Source organism: Carcharodon carcharias, chromosome 14, assembly GCF_017639515.1.
Source record: "Carcharodon carcharias isolate sCarCar2 chromosome 14, sCarCar2.pri, whole genome shotgun sequence".
Taxonomy (NCBI): Eukaryota; Metazoa; Chordata; class Chondrichthyes; order Lamniformes; family Lamnidae; genus Carcharodon; species Carcharodon carcharias.
In genome coordinates this window covers 2,424,422-2,444,940 of record NC_054480.1, presented here as the reverse complement: position 1 = coordinate 2,444,940, position 20,519 = coordinate 2,424,422, and the positions used below count along the sequence as shown (strand labels likewise).

Genomic DNA, 20,519 nt, shown 5'->3' with positions numbered 1-20,519 from the left:
GAACAGCGAAGAATGACAAAATGATTAATAAGGAGGGGAAAATTAGAGTACGAGACAAAGCTAGCTAGTAACATAAAGATGGATAGTAAGAGTTTCTATAGATAATTAAATAGGAAAAGAGTTTACAAAGTGAGTGTTGGTCCTTTAGAAAGTGCATCTGGGGAATTGATAAATGGAAAGTAGGGAGGTGGCAGATGAATTAACAGGTATTTTGCTTCAGTCTTCACTATAGAGGACAGAAGTAACATCCCAGAATTAGCTGTAAATCAGGAAATGGAAGGGAGAGGGGAACTCAGGAAAATTACAATTACCAGGGAAGTGGTATTGAGCAAATTGTTGGGGCTGTGGGCTGGTAAACCCCAGGTCCGGATGGACTTCACCCTAAGGCCTTGAAAGAAGTGGCTAGTGAGATAGTTGATTCGCTGGTTTTAATTCTCCAAAATTCCTTAGATTCAAGCAAGGTCCCATTAGATTGGAAAATAGCAAATATAACTCCTTTATTCAAACAGGGAGGGAGACAGAAAGCAGGAAACTACAGGCCAGTTAGCCTAACATCTGTCATAGGGAAAATGTTAGAAGCTCTTATTAAAGAAGCTATAGTGGGCACTTCGAAAATTTCATGGCAATCAGGCAGAGTCAACATGGTTTTGTGAAAGGGAAATCATGCTTAACCAATTTATTGGAGTTCTTTGAAGGAGTCACATGTGCTGTGAATAAAGAGGAATTGGTGGCTATCCTGTCCCTAGATTTCCAGAAGGCATTTGATAAGATGCCACATCAAAGGTTATTGTAGAAAATAAAAGCTCAGGGTATAAGGGGTAATATATTGGCCTGGATAGAAGATTGGCTAGCTAACAGGAAGCAGAGAGATTGAATAAATGGGTCTTTTGCTAGTTGGCAGAATGTGACAAGTGGTGTCCCACAGGGTTCAGTGGGGCCTCAACATTTTGCAATTTATATAAATGACTTAGAACATAAGAACATAAGGAATTGGAACATGAGTAGACCATTTGGCCCCTCCAGCCTACTGCGTCATTCAATAATATTATGGCTGATCTTTTTGTGTTTCGATTTCCACATTCCCATCCTACTTGGATGAAGGGACCGAAGGAATGGTGGCTAAATTTGCTGACATAAAGATAGGTAGGAAAGTAAATTGTAGTGAGGATGTAAGGAGGCTAAAAAGTGACATCGATAGGTTAAGTGAGTGGGCAAAGATCTGGCAAATGTGAAATCACTCATTTTGGCAGTAAGAATAAAAAGGTAGTTTATTATCTAAATGGTGAGAGATTGCAGAGCTCCGAGATTCAGAGGGATCTGGGTGTCCTAGTGCATGAATCACGAAAGGTTAGTATGCAGGTACAGCAGGTAATTAGGAAAACTAATAGAATGTTATCATTTATTGTGAGGGGAATTGAATACAAAAGTAGGGAGGTTATGCTGCAGTTATACAGGGCATTGGTGAGACCACATCTAGAGTATTATATACAGTACTGGTCTCCTTATTCAAAGAAAGATGTAAATGTGTAAGAAGGTTTACTAGACTAATACCAGGAATGGGTGGATTGTTGTATGAGGAAAGGCTGGACAGGTTAGGCTGGTAACCACTGGAGTTTGGAAGAGTAAGAGGCGACTTGATTTAAACCTTTAAGATCCTGATGGGTTTTGACAGGGGGATGTGGAGAGGACGTTTCCTCTTGTGGGAGAATCTAGAACTAGGGGTCACTGTTTAAAAATAAAGGGTTGCCCATTTAAGACAAAGATGAGGAGAATTTTTTTCTCTCAGCGGGTTGAGAATCTTTGGAACTCTCTTCCTCAAAAGGCGGTGGAAGCAGAGTCTTTGAATGTTTTTAAGGCAAAGCTAGATAGATTCTTGATCAGCAAGGGGGTGAAAGGTTATCCGGGGTAGACAGGAATGTAGGGTTGAGGTTACAATCAGATCAGCCACGATCTTATTGAATGGCAGAGCAGGTTGGAGGGGCCGAATGGCCTACTCCTCCTAATCCGTATGTTTGTCTGTCCAACATGCGGCCTGGCAGGTTCAATCCCGCTGGCTGCTGGTCAGCGACAGGGGGAGGGTTCGTTCTTCCCTGGCCCCCTGTGCCAATTGGCACCCTCTCCCACCCCTTTGCCCACCACCAACAGTGTTGGCTCCCAGCATCAACTCCCCACCCCTGCCCAACACCCCCCCACCCCCCCACCCCCCTGCCCAGCCAGGGCTGCCAACTCGGCCCTAGTAAATTCCTGGACTTACTTGGGTTTGGGGGCATCCATGGTTCCCCCTCCTCTTGGACCTCCTGCAGTACTGGCAGTGGCCACTAATCCTGGCGCAGCACAGAGCTGCTGGGCTCCAATTGGCTGGCAGCTCTGTGAGGTGGGATGTCCTCCTCATACTAATTAAAGGGCTATCGCTCAGAAAATTAAAGCAGGGCAAGGCACCCAAGCGGAGGTGGGTTCACCACTAAAATTTACAGTGGGGTGCAGGAACCCTGCCCTCAGTGTATAATCTAGCCCAATGTGTTTCCTAATCTCATTCCTGAAAGGACTGGCTCTAATTTTTGGATTCTGCCCCCTCGTCCTAGACTCCCCAATCAGTGGAAATAGTTTCTCTCTATCCACCCTATGTGTTCTCTTTAAAACCTTGAAAACTTCAATGAAATCATCCCTTAACCTTCTAAATTTCAGAGAATACAACCCTCATTTGCGTATTTTTTTCATAGCTTAACCCTTCGAGTCCAGGTATCATCCTGGTAAATCCAAGCTGCACTCCCTCTAAGGTCAATATATCCTTACATACGAACTACTCGGAGCAGGACTAGGCCATTTGGCCCTTCAAGCCTGCTCTGCCATTCAATAAGATCATGGTTGATCTGACTGTGACCTGCTGCCTACCCCCCGGTAACCACTCATCCCCTTGTTAATCAGGAATCTATCTAGCTCTGCTGTAAAAATATTCAATGACCCTTCTTCCACTGCCTTTTGAAGAAAGTTCCAAAGATTCATGACCCTCTGAGAGAAAAACATTCTCAACTCTGTCCTAAATGAGTGACCCCTTATTTTTAAACTGTGACCCCTTGGAACAAGGGCAATTAGGGATGGGCAATAAAATGCTGGCCTAGCCAGTGACACCCACGTCTCATGAATGAATTTTAAAAAAGATCTAGATTCTCCTACAGGAGGAAACATCCTTTCCATATGCACCCTGTCAAGACCCCTCAGGATCTTAAAGGTTTTGATCAAGTCACTTCTTACTCTTCTAATCTCCAGTGGATACAAGCCTAACCTGTCCAACCATTCCTCATAAGACAACCCACCCATTCCTGGTATTAGCCTAGTAAACCTTCTCTGAACTGCTTCTAACACATTTATGTTGTTCCTTGTGCTGTCCGGAAGTGCTCACAGTAACTCACGGTGTGGTCTAACAAGGACATTGTACACCTGAAGCACGACCTCTGCCCTCTTGTATTCTAGTCCTGCAAATAGAAAGACCAGCACTTCATTTGCCTTTTGGTTATTTTCTGTACCTGTTCCTTATGTTTTAATAATCTCCCTACCTGGATCCAAAATCTCTTTGGACCTCCACTGTTTCTAGCTTTTCACCAGTTATTAAATCCCCTGTTCTCATTTTTACATGCAAATTAGATAATATCACATTTGCCTACATTGAAATTTATTTGTCACAATTTTGTCCAATCACTCATTCTATCAAACTCTCTTTGTAATGATTTGTTACCTTCTACGATGTTTAGATTGCTGTCCATTTTTATGTCATCAGCAAATTTGGATAGGTGGCTTTCTATCCCATCATCTTTCTAAGTCATTAATTAATACGGTGAATGGGTGAGGCTCCAACACGGATCCTTGTGGGACACCACTAGTCACATTCTGCAAATTAGAGTTTCTGTCCTTTCTCCCTACTCTCTGTCTCCTGCCCCTCAACCAATTTCCTAACCAGGTCAATAATTTCTCTTCAGTTCCATGATTATCCACTTTATCTAACAGTCTCCTGTGGGGAACTTTATCAAATACCTTCTGGAAGCTCAAAGAGATAACATCCATTGACATCCCCCTGTTCACTATTTTAGTCATCTCTTCATTCAGGTTTGTCAGTCATGACCTACCTTTCACAAATCCATGCTGGCTCTCTGATCTACTTGATTGTTTTCAAGGTGTTCAGTCACTCTGTTCTCAGTAATAGACTCAAGTCATTTCCTGACAACAGATGTTAAGCTAACTGATCCAGGAATCCCTCATTTCCGTCTCTCACCTTTCTTGGACAGCAAAGTGACATGTGCAATTTTCCAATCCAAAACAATGGTTTCATAATCAAATATCAATAATGCAGCAGGATGAAGACACAAGTCCTGGCAGAAATCCTGCCTCTTCCTGCCCTCCAGTGCGTTGTTGGTGTTATTCAGAATGCTGCATGTCACTGTTATGTGGAGTCTCTAGCTGGGGAATAGAGCAGGCTGTCTCCTGCTGGTTCAACATGAGCATCCAAATAGCCTGAAATTACCTTGTGGCTGTTGTTGTATCCGCTCTGCTGTAGACAGATAGAGTTTGGAAGAGGTGTCATCAGTTGTGGTAGAAAGGATTATCCCTTGTCCCCAAGCAGCCATCCACCCATGCCAGCGTGAAACACTGGGGGATATTTGACTGATATAAGATGACAACCCCCTCAGTATCTGGCACGTACCTGCATTAACCTCTTCTGGTGATTGCACATCGGTTAGATGTCAATGGAGTTAACAAAGTCTTCTGGTTGGGTCTGGGAAAGATGGAGTTGGGGTGAGGACTCTGATGTGTCTGTAGCTTATGGTCCCCCGCATTTGTAGAAAGTCAGTAAGAGCTGCAAACACCAACGGTCTCTTCGTCTAGCTGTTGTCACCAGTTGAAGAGCAGTTATCTCAACTGACCTTAGCAAAAACACACTGGGCCACCTACCTGATGTGTTTGTGGGTGTCTGACAGTGACACATTCTAACCTAAACAGGAAGGCTGTGGGTCTGATGGGAAAGTAAAATTGGAGAAAGCTTTCCTGATCCAAACCGCCTCTAACCCACCCATTTCCAGTTTGAGTTGAAGGCAGGCGGGTGTCCAGGCCCATCCACAGAGACAGGTTGGAAACTTTAATATGATAATGAGGCTGTGGGTGCTTAACTGCTGTCACCCGGGTTTCTACGTCAGGAATCCAGCAGCTTCATTAAAGTAAGGAGCTGGTGGATTTAGGAGGCAAAGACCTTTACACCAACCTCTTGGATCCAGGTGCCCACCTGAGGAGCCACTGTAATTGGGTATTCCCTTGAACATTTCCCTCAAGGCCCCCTCCCCCTACCAGGCCCCAGACCTCCACCACCAACTCCACCCTGGAGTTGGCAGCCCACCCAATCCCCTACACCCCTTGTGGTTCAGGCAAGTAAAAATTCAGTCCTATGTCTTCCCTAGAAGGATGCAGAGGTGTTAAGGTTGTAGGCAGTAGTCCCTTCTCTGACATAGCCTGGCCACCAGATCCAACAGGCAGGAGGTGAAGGAGTCTGCAATCAGCAGTCTTTACAATCAGAGTTTCCTGAAACGCATTGCTCCTCACACAGGTGAAGGAAGCGCAGCCTCTGTGTAGCAGCAACGAGTGTGTCCCTCCCTGTTGCTGTTGCCATTTCTGCTGCTCAACTGCGACTTGCACATCCCAGCTTTGCTGGCTGCTCCTCCTCATCCACTGCTGAAACCCTCCTCCATGCTACCTACACTTGACAATTCTGTGCTCTCCTGACTGGCCTCCCGTCTCCCATAAACATCAGCTCATCGAAAACTCTGCTGCACCATGTCCTAAACTGCACCAAGTCCCATTCAACCATCACCCCTTTGTTCACTGATTTACACTGGTTCCCAGACCACAATGTCTCCAATTTAAAATTCCAATCTTCATACTGAAATCTCTTGATGGTCTCACCCTTCCATATCACTTAACCTCTTCCATGCTTACAATCCTCAGAGATCTCTGAAGTCCTTTATCTCTGGCCTCTTGTGCAACTCCACTCACTAGCCTACCACTGGACTTCTGCCACCTAGACTCGAAGGTCTGGCATTTCTGCTACTCTCACTTCTTAAAGGAAGAACCTTAAAACTCACCTCTTGGACCAAGCTCTTGTGTTTTTTATTGTCTGATTACAGTTCTGTGAAGAGTGTTAGGAAGTTTTTCTATGTTAAAGATACGGGTTATTGTTGATTTTTAACATAACTAGAATGCCCAGTGTAGGGAAATGCGTAAGATGGTGTTTTCAGATCTTAAGAGAAACCAGAGAAGATAGTTTAGAGAAAAAATTGCTATTATTGTATTGATATTCAGGCAATCAAGGTTGTGATAGAGGGAGTGAGGTTGGAGGCTGCAGGGGAAAAGGTAAAAGGGATGAAATAGAAAAAAGATCTCCAGTTACGCAGCACTTTGCACAATCTCAAGATGCCCTAAAGTGCTTCACATGCAAGAGAGTATTTTTGATGACTCTGTAATGCACCAAATAAAATGGCTAGTCAGTTTTAGGGCTGCTGTTTTAGGGATAAACATTGGCCAGAACAGCCCTACTCTCTGAATATCATCGTGGGATCTTTCACATCCACCTGAAAGGACAAATAGGCCTCGGTTTAGCGTCTCATTGGAAAGATGGCATCTCTGGCAGGGCAGCACTCCCTCAGTACTGCGCTGAAAGACAATTTCCTCTAGTATCTGGTGGAGCTGAATCCCTGCTGTCCACACGGATCTCACCTTGGGCTCCATCCCATTCTCTCAGTTCCTTCATCTCCGTTGCATCTGTTCCGATGATGCTACCTTCAAAAACAGTTCCTCTGACATGTCCTCCTTCTTCCTTAACTGAGGTTTTCCACCCACAGTCGTTGACAGGGCCCTCAACCGTGTCCGGCCCATCTCCCGTGCATCCGCCCTGACGCCTTCTCCTCCCTCCCAGAAACATGATAGGGTCCCCCTTGTCCTCACTTATCACCGCACCAGCCTCCACATTCAAAGGATCATCCTCCGCCATTTCCGCCAACTCCAGCATGATGCCACCACGAAACACATCTTCCCTTCACCCCCCCCCCCGTCGGCATTCTGTAGGGATCGTTCCCTCCAGGACACCCTGATCCACTCCTCCATCACCCCCTACTCCTCAACCCCCACCTATGGCACCTCCCCATGCATACACAGAAGATACAATACCTGCCCCTTCAATTCCTCTCTCCTCACCGTCCAAGGGCCCAAACACTCTTTTCAAGTGAAGCAGCATTTCACTTGCATTTCCCCCAACTTAGTCTACTGCATTCGTTGCTCCCAATGCAGTTTCCTCTATATCGGAGAGACCAAACGTAAACTGGGCGACCGCTTTGCAGAACACCTGCGGTCTGTCCGCAAGAATGACCCAAACCTCCCTGTCGCTTGCCATTTTAACACTCCACCCTGCTCTCATGCCCACATGTCTGTCCTTGGCCTGCTGCATTGTTCCAGTGAAGCCCAACGCAAACTGGAGGGACAACACCTCATCTTCCGACTAGGCACTTTACAGCCTTCCGGACTGAATATTGAATTCAACAACTTAAGATCATGAGCTCCCTCCTCCATCCCCAACCCCTTTCCGTTTCTTCCCCCTTCCTTTTGCTTTTTCCAACAATTCATATAGATTTTTCTTTTCCCACCTATTTCCATTATTTTTAAATCTATACCTTTTATGCCGTTGGTCTTATTCCACCCCACCCCCACTGGAGCTATACCTTGAGTGCCCTGCCATCCACTCTTAATTAGCACATTCGTTTAGATAATATCACCACCTTCAACACCTCTTTGTTCCTTTGTCTGTGACACCTTTTGATGATCTGCTCCTATCACTGCTCGCTTGTCCCTGCACCCACACCACCCCCCCTTAAACCAGCTTATATTTCACCCCTTTCCTATTTTTGCTTAGTTCCGTTGAAGGGTCATGAGGACTCGAGACGTTAACTGTGCTCCTCTCCGCCGATGCTGCCGGACCTGCTGAGTGTTTCCAGGTATTTCTGTTTCTGTTTTTGTTTTGGGCTCTTTACAGCTGCTGCTTCAGGACTTTTCAGGGCTTTGAGAGAGACTCTGATTCAAAACTCGCAGCATCTTTGCAGATTAGCCTCAGGTTGTACCTGGGCTGCACATTTTGGACACCTGCTGCCACTCATGATGTCCTCACTGAGCCTCTGAGAGACTGGGTCAAACTTACCCTGATCTGGACCGTTACCCTTCACAGCGCAGTGCGGCCTCCGGGCCCGCAGGGGGCGCAGCGACGGGCGCTCACAAGGCTATCACCACCCCCCAGCCCCCTCCCCCACCCCGCCTCCGGTCAAGAACACTCTTGCTTCTAATGTAGAATCGTTGGTCGATATGGTATTCTACATTATTCCGATTATCGTCCACCCGAATTAATAATTAAAAGGACTGCTTTAAAAAAACTGATAAATTATCGAATAAGTGAAGCCGAGTTCGCAACCTTTCATTCTGTAGGGAGGAACGGTGCAAGCTGGGAGTGAGGGCGGGTTACTCAAGATGGCGGCTGGGAGCGGCGCAGTGCCATCTGGGAGTGAGGGCGGGTGACTCAAGACGGCGGCGGGGGGCGGCGCGGTGCCATCTGGGAGTGAGGGCGGGTGACTCAAGACGGCGGCGGGGGGCGGCGCAGTGCCATCTGGGAGTGAGGGCGGGTTACTCAAGACGGCGGCGGGGGGCGGCGCAGTGCCATCTGGGAGTGAGGGCGGGTTATATAACATGGCGGCTCTGAGAGCGACAGTGGGGAGCGGGCGTCTTCTCCTCCACACTCGGCAGAAAACCTTCTACCTCTGCAAGGTGAGAGCGGCCGAAACGGCCCGTGCTGCGGGTGGGCAATGGGATCAGATCGCCGGCCTGGGCCCAGGCCCGAGCCCCGTAGCGGGGGCCGGTAATTCACAATCGGGCATCGGCTTGCGTCAAGGTCACCCCCGGCCCCCCGTGGCCGGAGCGGCTCCTGGTCACCGCGGGTCTGAGGAGTGACCGGCCGATGGGCCGGCGGGCGGGGGGCTTCACTGAGATGCCGGCGCCGGGTGAGGCCGGACTCCCGCAAACCCCCCCCCCCTCCGAGCATCACAATCTCCCCCACCCCCGGGTCCATCGCTCCCCAACCGGTGTCAGAGAAATAACCCCCGGTGTTTTACCGCAGGCCCTTCACCCCCCCCCCCCTCCCCACCCCACCCCCCCCTCCTCACCCCCCCCTTCACCCCCCCCTCCCCACCCCCCGCTCCCCACCCCACCCCCCCTCCTCACCCCCCCTTCCCCCCCCTCCTCACCCCCCCCATCCCCACCCCCCCTCCTTCACCCCCCCACCCCCCATCCTCACCCCCCCTTCACCCCCCTCCTCACCCCCCCATCCCCACCCCCCCTCCTTCACCCCCCCCACCCCCCATCCTCACCCATCCCCACCCCCCATCCTCACCCCCCCTTCACCCCCCCCTCCCCACCCCCCGTCCTCACCCCACCCCCCCTCCTCACCCCACCCCCCTTCCCCCCCATCCTCACCCCCCCATCCTCACCCCCCCTTCCCCCCCATCCTCACCCCCCCTTCCCCCCCCCATCCTCACCCCCCTCCTTCACCCCCATCCTCACCCCCCCACCCCCCATCCTCACCCCCCCCATCCTCACCCCCCCCATCCTCACCCCCCCCATCCTCACCCCCCTCCTTCACCCCCATCCTCACCCATCCCCACCCCCCATCCTCACCCATCCCCACCCCCCATCCTCACCCATCCCCACCCCCCATCCTCACCCCCCTCCTTCACCCCCATCCTCACCCCCCCACCCCCCATCCTCACCCCCCCCATCCTCACCCCCCCCATCCTCACCCCCCTCCTTCACCCCCATCCTCACCCCCCTCCTTCACCCCCATCCTCACCCCCCCACCCCCCATCCTCACCCCCCCCATCCTCACCCCCCCCATCCTCACCCCCCCCATCCTCACCCCCCTCCCCACCCCCCATCCTCACCCCCCTCCTTCACCCCCATCCTCACCCCCCTCCTTCACCCCCCCACCCCCCATCCTCACCCCCCCCATCCTCACCCCCCCCATCCTCACCCCCCTCCCCACCCCCCATCCTCACCCCCCTCCTTCACCCCCATCCTCACCCCCCTCCTTCACCCCCCCACCCCCCATCCTCACCCCCCTCCTTCACCCCCATCCTCACCCCCCTCCTTCACCCCCATCCTCACCCCCCTCCCCACCCCCCATCCTCACCCCCCTCCTTCACCCCCATCCTCACCCCCCCACCCCCCATCCTCACCCCCCTCCTTCACCCCCCCACCCCCCATCCTCACCCCCCCCATCCTCACCCCCCCCATCCTCACCCCCCCCATCCTCACCCCCCCCATCCTCACCCCCCCATCCTCACCCCCCCCATCCTCACCCCCTCCCCACCCCCCATCCTCACCCCCCTCCTTCACCCCCCCACCCCCCATCCTCACCCATCCCCACCCCCCATCCTCACCCCCCCTTCACCCCCCTCCCCACCCCCCCTCTTCACCCCTCCCCACCCCCCCTCCTCACCCCCCCTTCACCCCCATCCTCATCCCCATCCTCACCCCCCCTTCACCCCCCCCATCCTCATCCCCCCTTCACCCCCCCCTCCCCACCCCCCGTCCTCACCCCACCCCCCGTCCTCACCCCACCCCCCCTCCTCACCCCACCCCCCCTCCTCACCCCACCCCCCCTCCTCACCCCACCCCCCGTCCTCACCCCACCCCCCGTCCTCACCCCACCCCCCGTCCTCACCCCACCCCCCGTCCTCACCCCACCCCCCGTCCTCACCCCACCCCCCCGTCCTCACCCCACCCCCCCGTCCTCACCCCACCCCCCCGTCCTCACCCCACCCCCCCGTCCTCACCCCACCCCCCGTCCTCACCCCACCCCCCGTCCTCACCCCACCCCCCGTCCCCCCCATCCTCACCCCCCCTTCCCCCCCATCCTCACCCCCCCCTTCCCCCCCATCCTCACCCCCCCATCCTCACCCCCCCTTCCCCCCCCATCCTCACCCCCCCTTCCCCCCCCATCCTCACCCCCCTTCCCCCCCCCCATCCTCACCCCCCCTTCCCCCCCCCATCCTCACCCCCCCTTCCCCCCCCCATCCTCACCCCCCCTTCCCCCCCCCATCCTCACCCCCCCTTCCCCCCCCCATCCTCACCCCCCCTTCCCCCCCCCATCCTCACCCCCCCTTCCCCCCCCCCATCCTCACCCCCCCTTCCCCCCCCCCATCCTCACCCCCCCCATCCTCACCCCCCCTTCCCCCCCCCATCCTCACCCCCCCTTCCCCCCCCCATCCTCACCCCCCCTTCACCCCCCCCATCCTCACCCCCCCTTCACCCCCCCCCCCCTTCACCCCCCCCATCCTCACCCCCTTCTCCCCCCCCACCTCCACAGCCCCCCACCTTCACCCATCCCCCCGCCCCCCACCATCACCCCCCTCGCACCTTCACCCCCCCCCCCACTTTCATTCACCCCCCACCCCATATCACTTCTTAAATAAGGAAACCAAAACTGTGTTCAGTACTCTCACCGCGGTCTCACCAATGCCCTGTACAGTTGTAACAAGACTTTCCTATTTTTATATCCCATTCCCCTTGCAATAAAGACCAACAATCCACCTACCTGCCTAATTACTTGCATTCTAACTTGTGATTTTTACAAAGACACCCAGATCCCTCTGAGCTGAAGCATTCTGCAGATTGTCTCCATTTAAATAATATTCTGCTTTTCTGTTCTTCCTGCCAAAGGGCCAACCCAAATTTTCCCACATTATAATCAATCTGCCAAATTTTTACTCACTTAATTTATCCATGTCCCTTTGCAGACTCTGTATTCTTCTCGCAACTTGCTTTCCTACCTATTTTTGTATCATCAGCAAATGTGATTACAGTCAAACCCTTCATCCAAGTCATTAGTGTAGACTGTAAATAGTTGAGGCCCCAGCCCTGATCTCTGTGGCACTCCTCTAGTTACAGTTTGCCAACCTAGAAATGACCCATTTATCCCAACTCTGTTTCCTGTTCATTAGCCAATCCTCTATTCATGCTAATACAGGTGTTTCACTCCACAACACCATGAGCCCTTATCTTCTGCAGTGACCTTTTATATATCACTTTATTGAATGTCTTTGGGAAATCCAAGTACACCACATCTACTGGTTCCCCTTTATCCACCCTGCTCATCACATCCTTAAAGAACTCTAATAGATTTGTCAAATATGATTTCCCTTTCACAAAACCATGTTGACTCTGCCTGATTGTATTATGATTTTCTAAATATCCTGCTACTACCCCGTTAATAATGGATTCAAGCATTTTCCTTATGACGGATGTTAAGACTAGCTGGCCTATAGTTTCCTGCTTTCTGTCTCCCTCCTTTTTTGAATATTGATGTTATATTTGTGGTTTTCCAACCCGCTGGGATCTTTTCAGAATCTGGGGAATTTTGGAAGATTACAACCGATACATCCACTATCTCTGCAGCCTCCTCTTTTAAGACCCTAGGATGCAGGCCATCAGATCCAGGGGACTTGTCAGCCTTTAGTCTCATTAGTTTTCTTGACACTTTTTCTCTTGTGATTGTTTTAAGCTCCTCCCTTTTGCTCCAAGCTTTTCTGTTATTCTTGGAATGATTTTTTGTTTTCTGCTGTAAAGACAGTTACAAAATACTTGTTTAAAGTCTCTGCCATTTCCAGCCAATCACTAATCCTTGCAGCATTGTATATCTTTTCCTTCAATTTGATACCATCCTTAACTCCTTTAGTTAGTTACAGATGGTGCATCCTTCTCAGAGTCTTTCAGAATTTCAGCTCTGAAGCTTTTTCTTTCTCAGGACTTTGATTCTGGACTTCCATCATGCTTTCTGCCAACAAACTTCAGGCTTTCAAACCAAAGGTTAGAGTTGGCTAATTGGTACTCCATTATTTTTGTCTCTTTTCTACCAGCATTGAGCCTCAAAAGTCTCGGGAAGGTTTTTTTAAATTGTTTTTGTGGTCCACTCTTTGCGTATGATTTTGAGATATTCATTACTGGTGCATGACTGCCAAGTCTCCCTTCTTTGGAGGAGAGGAACCTGTTTACAAAGATCCTATTAATGACACTGTAACAAATTTTTGGCTATATTTTTTAAGTTAAGAATCCAGTAAGTGTGAAAGAAAGTGAATTTATATAGCACTTTTCAAAGTCTTGCAACAACCAAGGCATGGTCAATGTTGTAACAGTCTGGTGTCTCTTCTAATCTTAGCAGCATAGCGTGCAAGACTTGAAGATTGGGATTTCTTTTAACATGTTAGTTTGGGCTTTCTCATTCATCTGGTCTAGCACATTTCTCATGACCTTTTTTCATTATTTTATTCACAGCCTTGCTGCAATAAACCTGATTGTGGTACATTGCTCACTGAAATTCATGTTGTCTTTTCATTGCAACTTGAGTCTCTTAGAAATGCACAGTATCACACACCAAACCAGCTCTCTGCAGATTTATTTACACTTACATACCCTAACCCCTAACAATCAACCCCCCCCCACCATGGCACCCAAGCCAATCCCCCTCTTTGGATCCTGTTCCCCATTCTCTGTAAAATGTTCTGATGCAGTTGGTGGGCATGTTGATCTTTTGGGGTTGCAGTAGACATTTTGAGTGGGGTCCTGAAGGTAATGTCAGTGCCTGCAGGAGGATCTGTGATAGTAACTGATCTTTTTGGTGCAAGTGAGATCTTTCCCCTGTTCTGGGCAGACCAGATTTCAGATGTTTTGTCAATGAAGTATCATCAGCTGCTTCTTCTGAGCAGTGTTGTGGCTCATATAATGGTGTTAAAATACCTTTGCATACACTCAGATGCATTTTCCTTTCTCAGTCTTGTTTGATGTTGTAATTGTGAGAGATGGGGAAAGACGAATCAGGATATATTCCTCATGAGCAAGAGAGAAGGAATAGAAAGATTGGGACATATATCACTAAAAACATAGGTGAAAAAAGTAGTCAAAAGGACCAGTGGAATATTGGTCTTTATCACAAGGAGATTGGAATATGAAAGGAAGAAAATTATACTTTAATTGAGCAGAACCTCAGTTAGTCTCCATCTGAGTAATTGTGAACAGTTCTGGGCTCTGCACCTCTGGAAGAATATATTGATTTTGGAATACATATGAACACACGAATTAGGAACAGAAGTAGGCCACTCGGCCCCTCAAGCTTGCTCTGCCATTCAATAAGGTCATGGCGGATCTGATTGTGGGCTCAACTCCAAGTTCCGTCTACCCCCGATAACCTTTGACTCCCTTGTTAGTCAAGAATCTTTCTAACTCAACATTAAAAATATTCAATGACCACTCCGGGGGAGAGAGTTTCAAAGATTCTGAGAGAAAATATTTCTTCTTATCTTCACCCTAAATGAGGGACCCCTTATTTTTAAACTGTGTCCTCTAGTTCTATTCTCTCCCACAAGAGGAAACATCTTTTCAGTATCCACCATCAAGTCCCCTCAGGATCGCCCCTCAAATCTTCAAAACGCCAGTGGAAAAAGGCCCAGCCTGTCCAAGCTTTCTTCATAGGATATCCCACCATCCCAGTTATCAGTCAAGCGAACCTTCTCTGAACTGCTTCCAACGCATTTATATCCTTTCTTAAATGAAACCAAAATTGTGTACAGTACTTTAGATGTGGACTCACCAAGGCCCTGTACAACTGTAGCAAAACATCCCTATTTTTATATTTCATTCCCCTTGCATTTGTCTTCCTAATCACTTACTGTACCTGTATACTAACATTTTGTGACTCATGTACCAGGACACTCAGATCCCTCTATTTAAATAATATGTTGCTTTTCTATTCTTCCTGCCAAAGGTGACAGGTTCACATTTTCCCACATTACACTTCATCTGCCAAATTTTTTCCTACTCAGTTAACCTATCTATGTCCCTTTGTAGACTCCTTTTTTCCTCTTCATAACTTACTTTCTACCTACCTTGGTGTCATCAGCAAATTTAGCCACCATATATTCGGTCCCTTTATCCAAGTCATTGATAAAAATTATAAATAATTGAGGCCCCATCACTGATTTCTTTGGTATTCCACTCATCACATCTTGCCAACCTGAAAATGACCCATTTGTGCCTACCCTGTTTCCTGTTAGCTAACTAATCCTCTATCCATGGGCACCCCTACACCATGAGCTCTTATTTTGCATAGTAACTTTGTGTGGCACCTTGTCAAATGCCTTCTGGAAATCTAAGTATAGCACATTCACAGGTTCCCCTTTATCGACGTTGCTTGTTACTGCCTTGAAAACTCCCATAAATTAGTCAAACATGATTTCCCTTTCACAAAACCATGTTGACTCTGCCTGATTGCATTGAGATTTTCTAAGTGCCCCGCTAAAACTACTTAATAATGAATTCCAGCAATTTCCCAATGACATGTTAAGTTAACTGGCCCGTAGTTTCCTGCTTTCTGTCTCCCTCCTTTCTTGAATAGAGGAGTCACATTCATTATTTTCCCATCTGATGGGGTCTGCCCAGAATCTAAGGAATTTTGGAAAATTAAAACCAATGCATCTAGTATCTCAGCAGCCACTTCTTTTAAGACCCTAGGATGAAGTCCATCAGGACCTGTCAACTTTTAGTTCTAATAATTTTCTCAGTATCCTTTCACTGGTGATCGTAATTGTTTTAAGTTCCTCCCTTTCAACTCTTGATTCACAATTATTTCTGGGATGTTATTTGTATCCTCTACAGTGAAGACAGACAGTCAATCCATCTGCCATTTCCTTATTTTTCATTTCTTATTCCCCATTCTCATCGTCTGAGAAACCAACACTCACTTTATTTTTTTTCCCTTTTAAATACCTGTAGAAACTCTCGCAACCTGTTTTTATATTTCTAGCTAGCTTTCTTTTGTACTCTAATTTCTCCCTCCTTATGAATCTTTTAGTCATTCTTTGCTCCTCTTTTTTCCCCCCCATCAGAAAGAAACCTGCTGATGCTGGGGGCCTATTGGAACTTTCAAGACTGAGATTGATAGAGTTTTGTTGGGTAAAGTATGTAGAGCAACAGTGGGCAAAATGGAGTTAAGACACAGATCAGCAATGATCTAATGAAATGGTGGAAGAGGCTCAAGGGGCTGAATAGCCACCACTTGTTCCTATAGAAAACATTGTAAATGACTATAAACAAAAATAGAAATACCTGGAAAAACTCAGCAGGTCTGGCAGCATCGGCGGAGAAGAGCAAAGTTGACGTTTCGAGTCCTCATGACCCTTCAAAAGTTGACTCGAAACATCAACTTTGCTCTTCTCCGCTGATGCTGCCAGACCTGCTGAGTTTTTCCAGGTATTTCTATTTTTGTTTTGGATTTCCAGCATCCACAGTTTTTTGTTTTTATCATTGTCAATGACTATGATAGCCCATGCAACTAAACTTAAAGATGAAGTGTTCCTTTAGTTGAATTCTTGGGGGGAACATAATGGAACAGTATGAGCCAGAGCCATCAGGATAGGAGAGGGAATAAATCAGGAAGGAAAGTCTTTGAAATGACTCTGTATCTTCCCTTTAATGTTCATTGAGTGTTTATTTAACAAAGGAAAGGATAATAATCATCTAATCTATAGTCAGACTTTTCACATGTGGCATTAGATTCTGACTAGGATCTTCAGTTTTAACATGAATATCTTGTGTCTTGTAGGCCAGGATGTCCTTTGCTAACCTGTCCCGTGGAAAGAAGATAGCGTTGTCTACACTAGGTGTCCTTGCTGCGGGGGGCAGTGCACTTGCCTTGACACTGCATCACTCTGTGTACGCAGACCTGGAGCTCCATTCTCCTAGCTATCCCTGGAATCACGGGGGGTTCTTATCTGCGCTTGATCATGCCAGGTGAGAGAATTACAACCCAGAAGCTGTTCAATTGGGCAAGTATTGAGTTTGGTGTTAATTAATTAAATGGCCCTAAGCCATTCTGGGTTGGTTAGATCATAGGTCAGTTTGGGATTGAACAGAGCAGTAGGAGCCTGGGTTCCATCTCTCATCTAAGCTGTTAATGTGTCCAAGTTTGCTGCTGATACCAAGTTGATTGATAAAGTAAGCTGTGAGAGAAGTACAGAGAGGCTGCAAAAGAATTCAGACAAGTTAAATAAGTGGGTATGGGCATGGCAGATGAAATATAAAGTAGAAAAATGTTGTTATCCACTGTGGTATGAAAAATAGAAAAGCAGAATATTTTTAAAATGTTGAGACAGGGCTGGCTGGGCCAGTATTTATTTCCCATCCCTAGTTGCCCTTGAGAAGGTGGTGGTGAGCTGCCTTCTTGAACCGCTGCAGTCCATGTGATGTAGGTACACCCACAGTGCTGTTAGGGAGAGAGTTCCAAGATTTTGACATTGGTTAGACCCCAGCTAGTATTGTGTATAGTTCTGGGCACCACACTATAGAAAGGATGTGAATGCATTGCAGAGAGTGCAGAAGAGGTTTACGAGAATGATTCCAGGGATGAAAGGCTTCAGTTATGAAGATAGATTGAAGAAGTTGGGACTGCCCTCCTTGGACAGGAGAAAACTAAGAGGAGATTTGATTTGAGTCCCTGCAGTGTATCTTGTAAATGGTGTACACTGTTGCTACTGTGCATTGGTGGTGGAGGGAGTGAATGTTTGTGGATGTGGTGCTTTGCCCTGGATGATGTCAAGAAATCTGACCTGCTCTTGTAGCCATAGTACTTATATGGCTAGTCCAGTTCAGTTTCAGGATGTTGATGGTAGAGGATACAGTGATGGTAATGCCATTGACTGTCAAGGGGCAATGGATACATGCTCTCTTGCTGGAGATAGTCATTGCCTGGCACTTGTGTGGCATGAATGTCACTTGCCACTTGTCAGCCCAAGACTGGATGTTGTCCAGGTCTTGCTGCATTTCGATACGGACTGCTTTCAGTATCTGAGTCGCAAATGGGGCCTAGGACACCAGCCTGAGGAACTCCTGCAGTGATATCCTGGAGCTGATGATTGATCACTAACAACTACAACCACCTTCCTTTGTGCAAGGTATGACTCCAACCAGCGGAGAGTTTTCCCCGATTCCCATTGACCCCAGTTTTGCTAGGGCTCCTTGATGTCACACTCGGTCAAATATGGCCTTTATGTCAAGGGCAGTGACTCTCACCTCACTTCGGGAGTTCAGCTCCTTTGTCCTGCTTGAACCAAGGCTGCAATGAGGTCGAGCTGAGTGTCCCTGGCAGAACCCAAACCAAGTGTCAGTGAATAGGTATTGCTAAGCAAGTGCCGCTTGATAGCACTGTGGATGACCTCTTCCATCACATTACTCAAGAGTAGACTGCTGGAATGGTAATTGGCCAGGTTGGATTTGTCCTGCTTTTTGTGTACAGGACATACCTGGGCAATTTTTCACATAGCCAGGTAAATACCAGTGATGTAGTTGCACTGGAACAGCTTGGCTCGGGGTGCGGCAAGTTCTGGAGCACAAGTCTTTAGTACTATTGCTGGAATATTGTCAGGGCCCATGGCCTTTGCAGTCTCTAGTGCCTTCATGGCTAATCATCCACTTCAGTGACTTCCCACACTACCCTTTTGCTTATCGTTTTAATTACAGTGGGTTATCCTCGATCACTAGCATTGACCTCTACTTTCCCATTCTTGGTCACTTTTCAGTGATTCCTTCCTGGAAAATGCAAATTTTTGGATATTAAAACAGCGTCAGATTTGATTTTGTTACGGCCACTAAACAAAACAAAAATTTATATTGCACTTTTATAGCGCCTTTCACCACCACTGGATGCCTCAAAGCACTTTGAAAGTACTCTCGAAGTATTGTCATTATTGTAGTGTTGTAAACACAGCAGCCAATTTACACACAGCAAACTCCTATAATCAACAATGTGATATTGTCTGGCTAATCTGTTTTAGTGATATTGATTAAGGGATAAATATTGGCCAGGACAATTCCCTTGCCCTTCTTTGAAATTGCATCATGGGAGGTTTTACCTAAGAGTTTAAATAAGTTCTCTGTTTAACGAGTGAAGGGTTTAAATCTGGTCATAAATCTACCTGAAAACAGTAGTCAGACATCTGATTGAATGTATGCAAGAGGACTTTTGTAGGAATACATTTATTTTAATTGAATGCTACACAAGACTTTACAGATATTTATTTAGCTTTTTGTATTATAAACAGATCTGCAGCTTGGACAAAAATGAAGTTAAATGTTCTTGCAGTAATGAGAATTGACCAAGCCCAATATTTTGTAGCTTTAAAATATTGAATCTGTACATTAGTGACACTAATTCTTGAAGGAAGCCTGCTTGGGAGAAGGGGGTGGTGTGTTAGTGGTGATGCTGTTTCTCCTGGAGGGTGGTGTTAGGGTGCATTGAGGTTGCTGTCTTGCTTTATTTCCAGTGTTCGTCGTGGTTATCAGGTATACAAGCAGGTCTGTGCAGCCTGTCACAGCATGGAATATGTGGCCTTTCGAAACCTGGTTGGAGCGACACACACACAGGAAGAGGCCAAGGCTCTAGCCGAGGAGGTGAGAGTGCGGACTTCATTTTGCTTTTCGTCACATTGGGCTGAGGGATTTGTGCATGCCAGCTTCACATTAGGGGATAGAACCATCCGTGTGCTGGTGGACACTGTGTGAGTTGGATGCAGGGTGAAGCTTCTCTGCTTTGTGACAACAAGGAGTTCCTGGGAACACTGGCATGGGCATGGCATTTCCCATTTCCCACACCAGCTTCTATCATTTGTGAATTTGCACCCCATGCCTGTGTTGAAGTGGATTGATATTGGCCTAGAATCATTTCACATATAGCCTTTGTGAGCAGCGCATAACTGAGACTCTCAACCCTTCAGTCTCGGCTGCCTAGAAACCAGTCTCCCCTCTAAATTGTTTTTGTGGCATGCAGCCTGTTCGTGGAACTGTATGGTACCTTGAAACGTTTTATGCACACAAGCAGTACTTTAAAGGGGTGCAAAACTTACGTGGAACATTGGTTGCAAACCATGTGCTGAATAGCCACCTTTTTACTAAAGGGACTGGTTGATCTGTGAGTCTTGGTTCAATTGCTGGTTTCTGCTTATTTTTGGGTCTTTTTCTACCATTCCTGCTCTGGAATTATTTCACCTCATATCCTAGATTGCACTTTGAGATTGCCCTTAGCTGGAGATCTTTCATTGGCAGATGAGGTTCTAGTGAGTGACTTTGGGTCCATATCATGAGTCTGAGCCTTCAGGAGCAGGTGAGGGAGAGGGGGAGATAAATACTGAATTCCATCAGACACAAAACTGCAGTGTGGTCAGTAATTTACAAATTAGGTGTGTAAATTACTTTTGGTCAGTTTTGAATGAGTCCTGAGATACAAATTTGGCTGACCTCAAAATAATTGGAAGGTCATGATCCCAGATTCCCCCTCCCCAAGACCTCTGCCACTGGAAGAGAAGCAACAAATAGAGGTGCACATGGTCCACTTCTGAAGAGAG

At 47.9% G+C, this 20,519-nt stretch overlaps 1 protein-coding gene across 1 annotated transcript in view; it reads left to right on the top strand.

Moving 5' to 3' along the window:
- Positions 1-8,731: 8,731 nt before the first annotated feature.
- LOC121287078 (cytochrome c1, heme protein, mitochondrial) overlaps positions 8,732-20,519 on the top strand; it is a 29,747-nt gene continuing 17,959 nt past the window's right edge. The window contains exons 1-3 of the mRNA XM_041204588.1: positions 8,732-8,844; positions 16,727-16,914; positions 19,443-19,569. Of these exons, the coding sequence (XP_041060522.1) occupies positions 8,767-8,844; positions 16,727-16,914; positions 19,443-19,569 (393 nt within the window). The 5' untranslated portion in view covers positions 8,732-8,766. The remainder of the gene's footprint in view (positions 8,845-16,726; positions 16,915-19,442; positions 19,570-20,519) is intronic.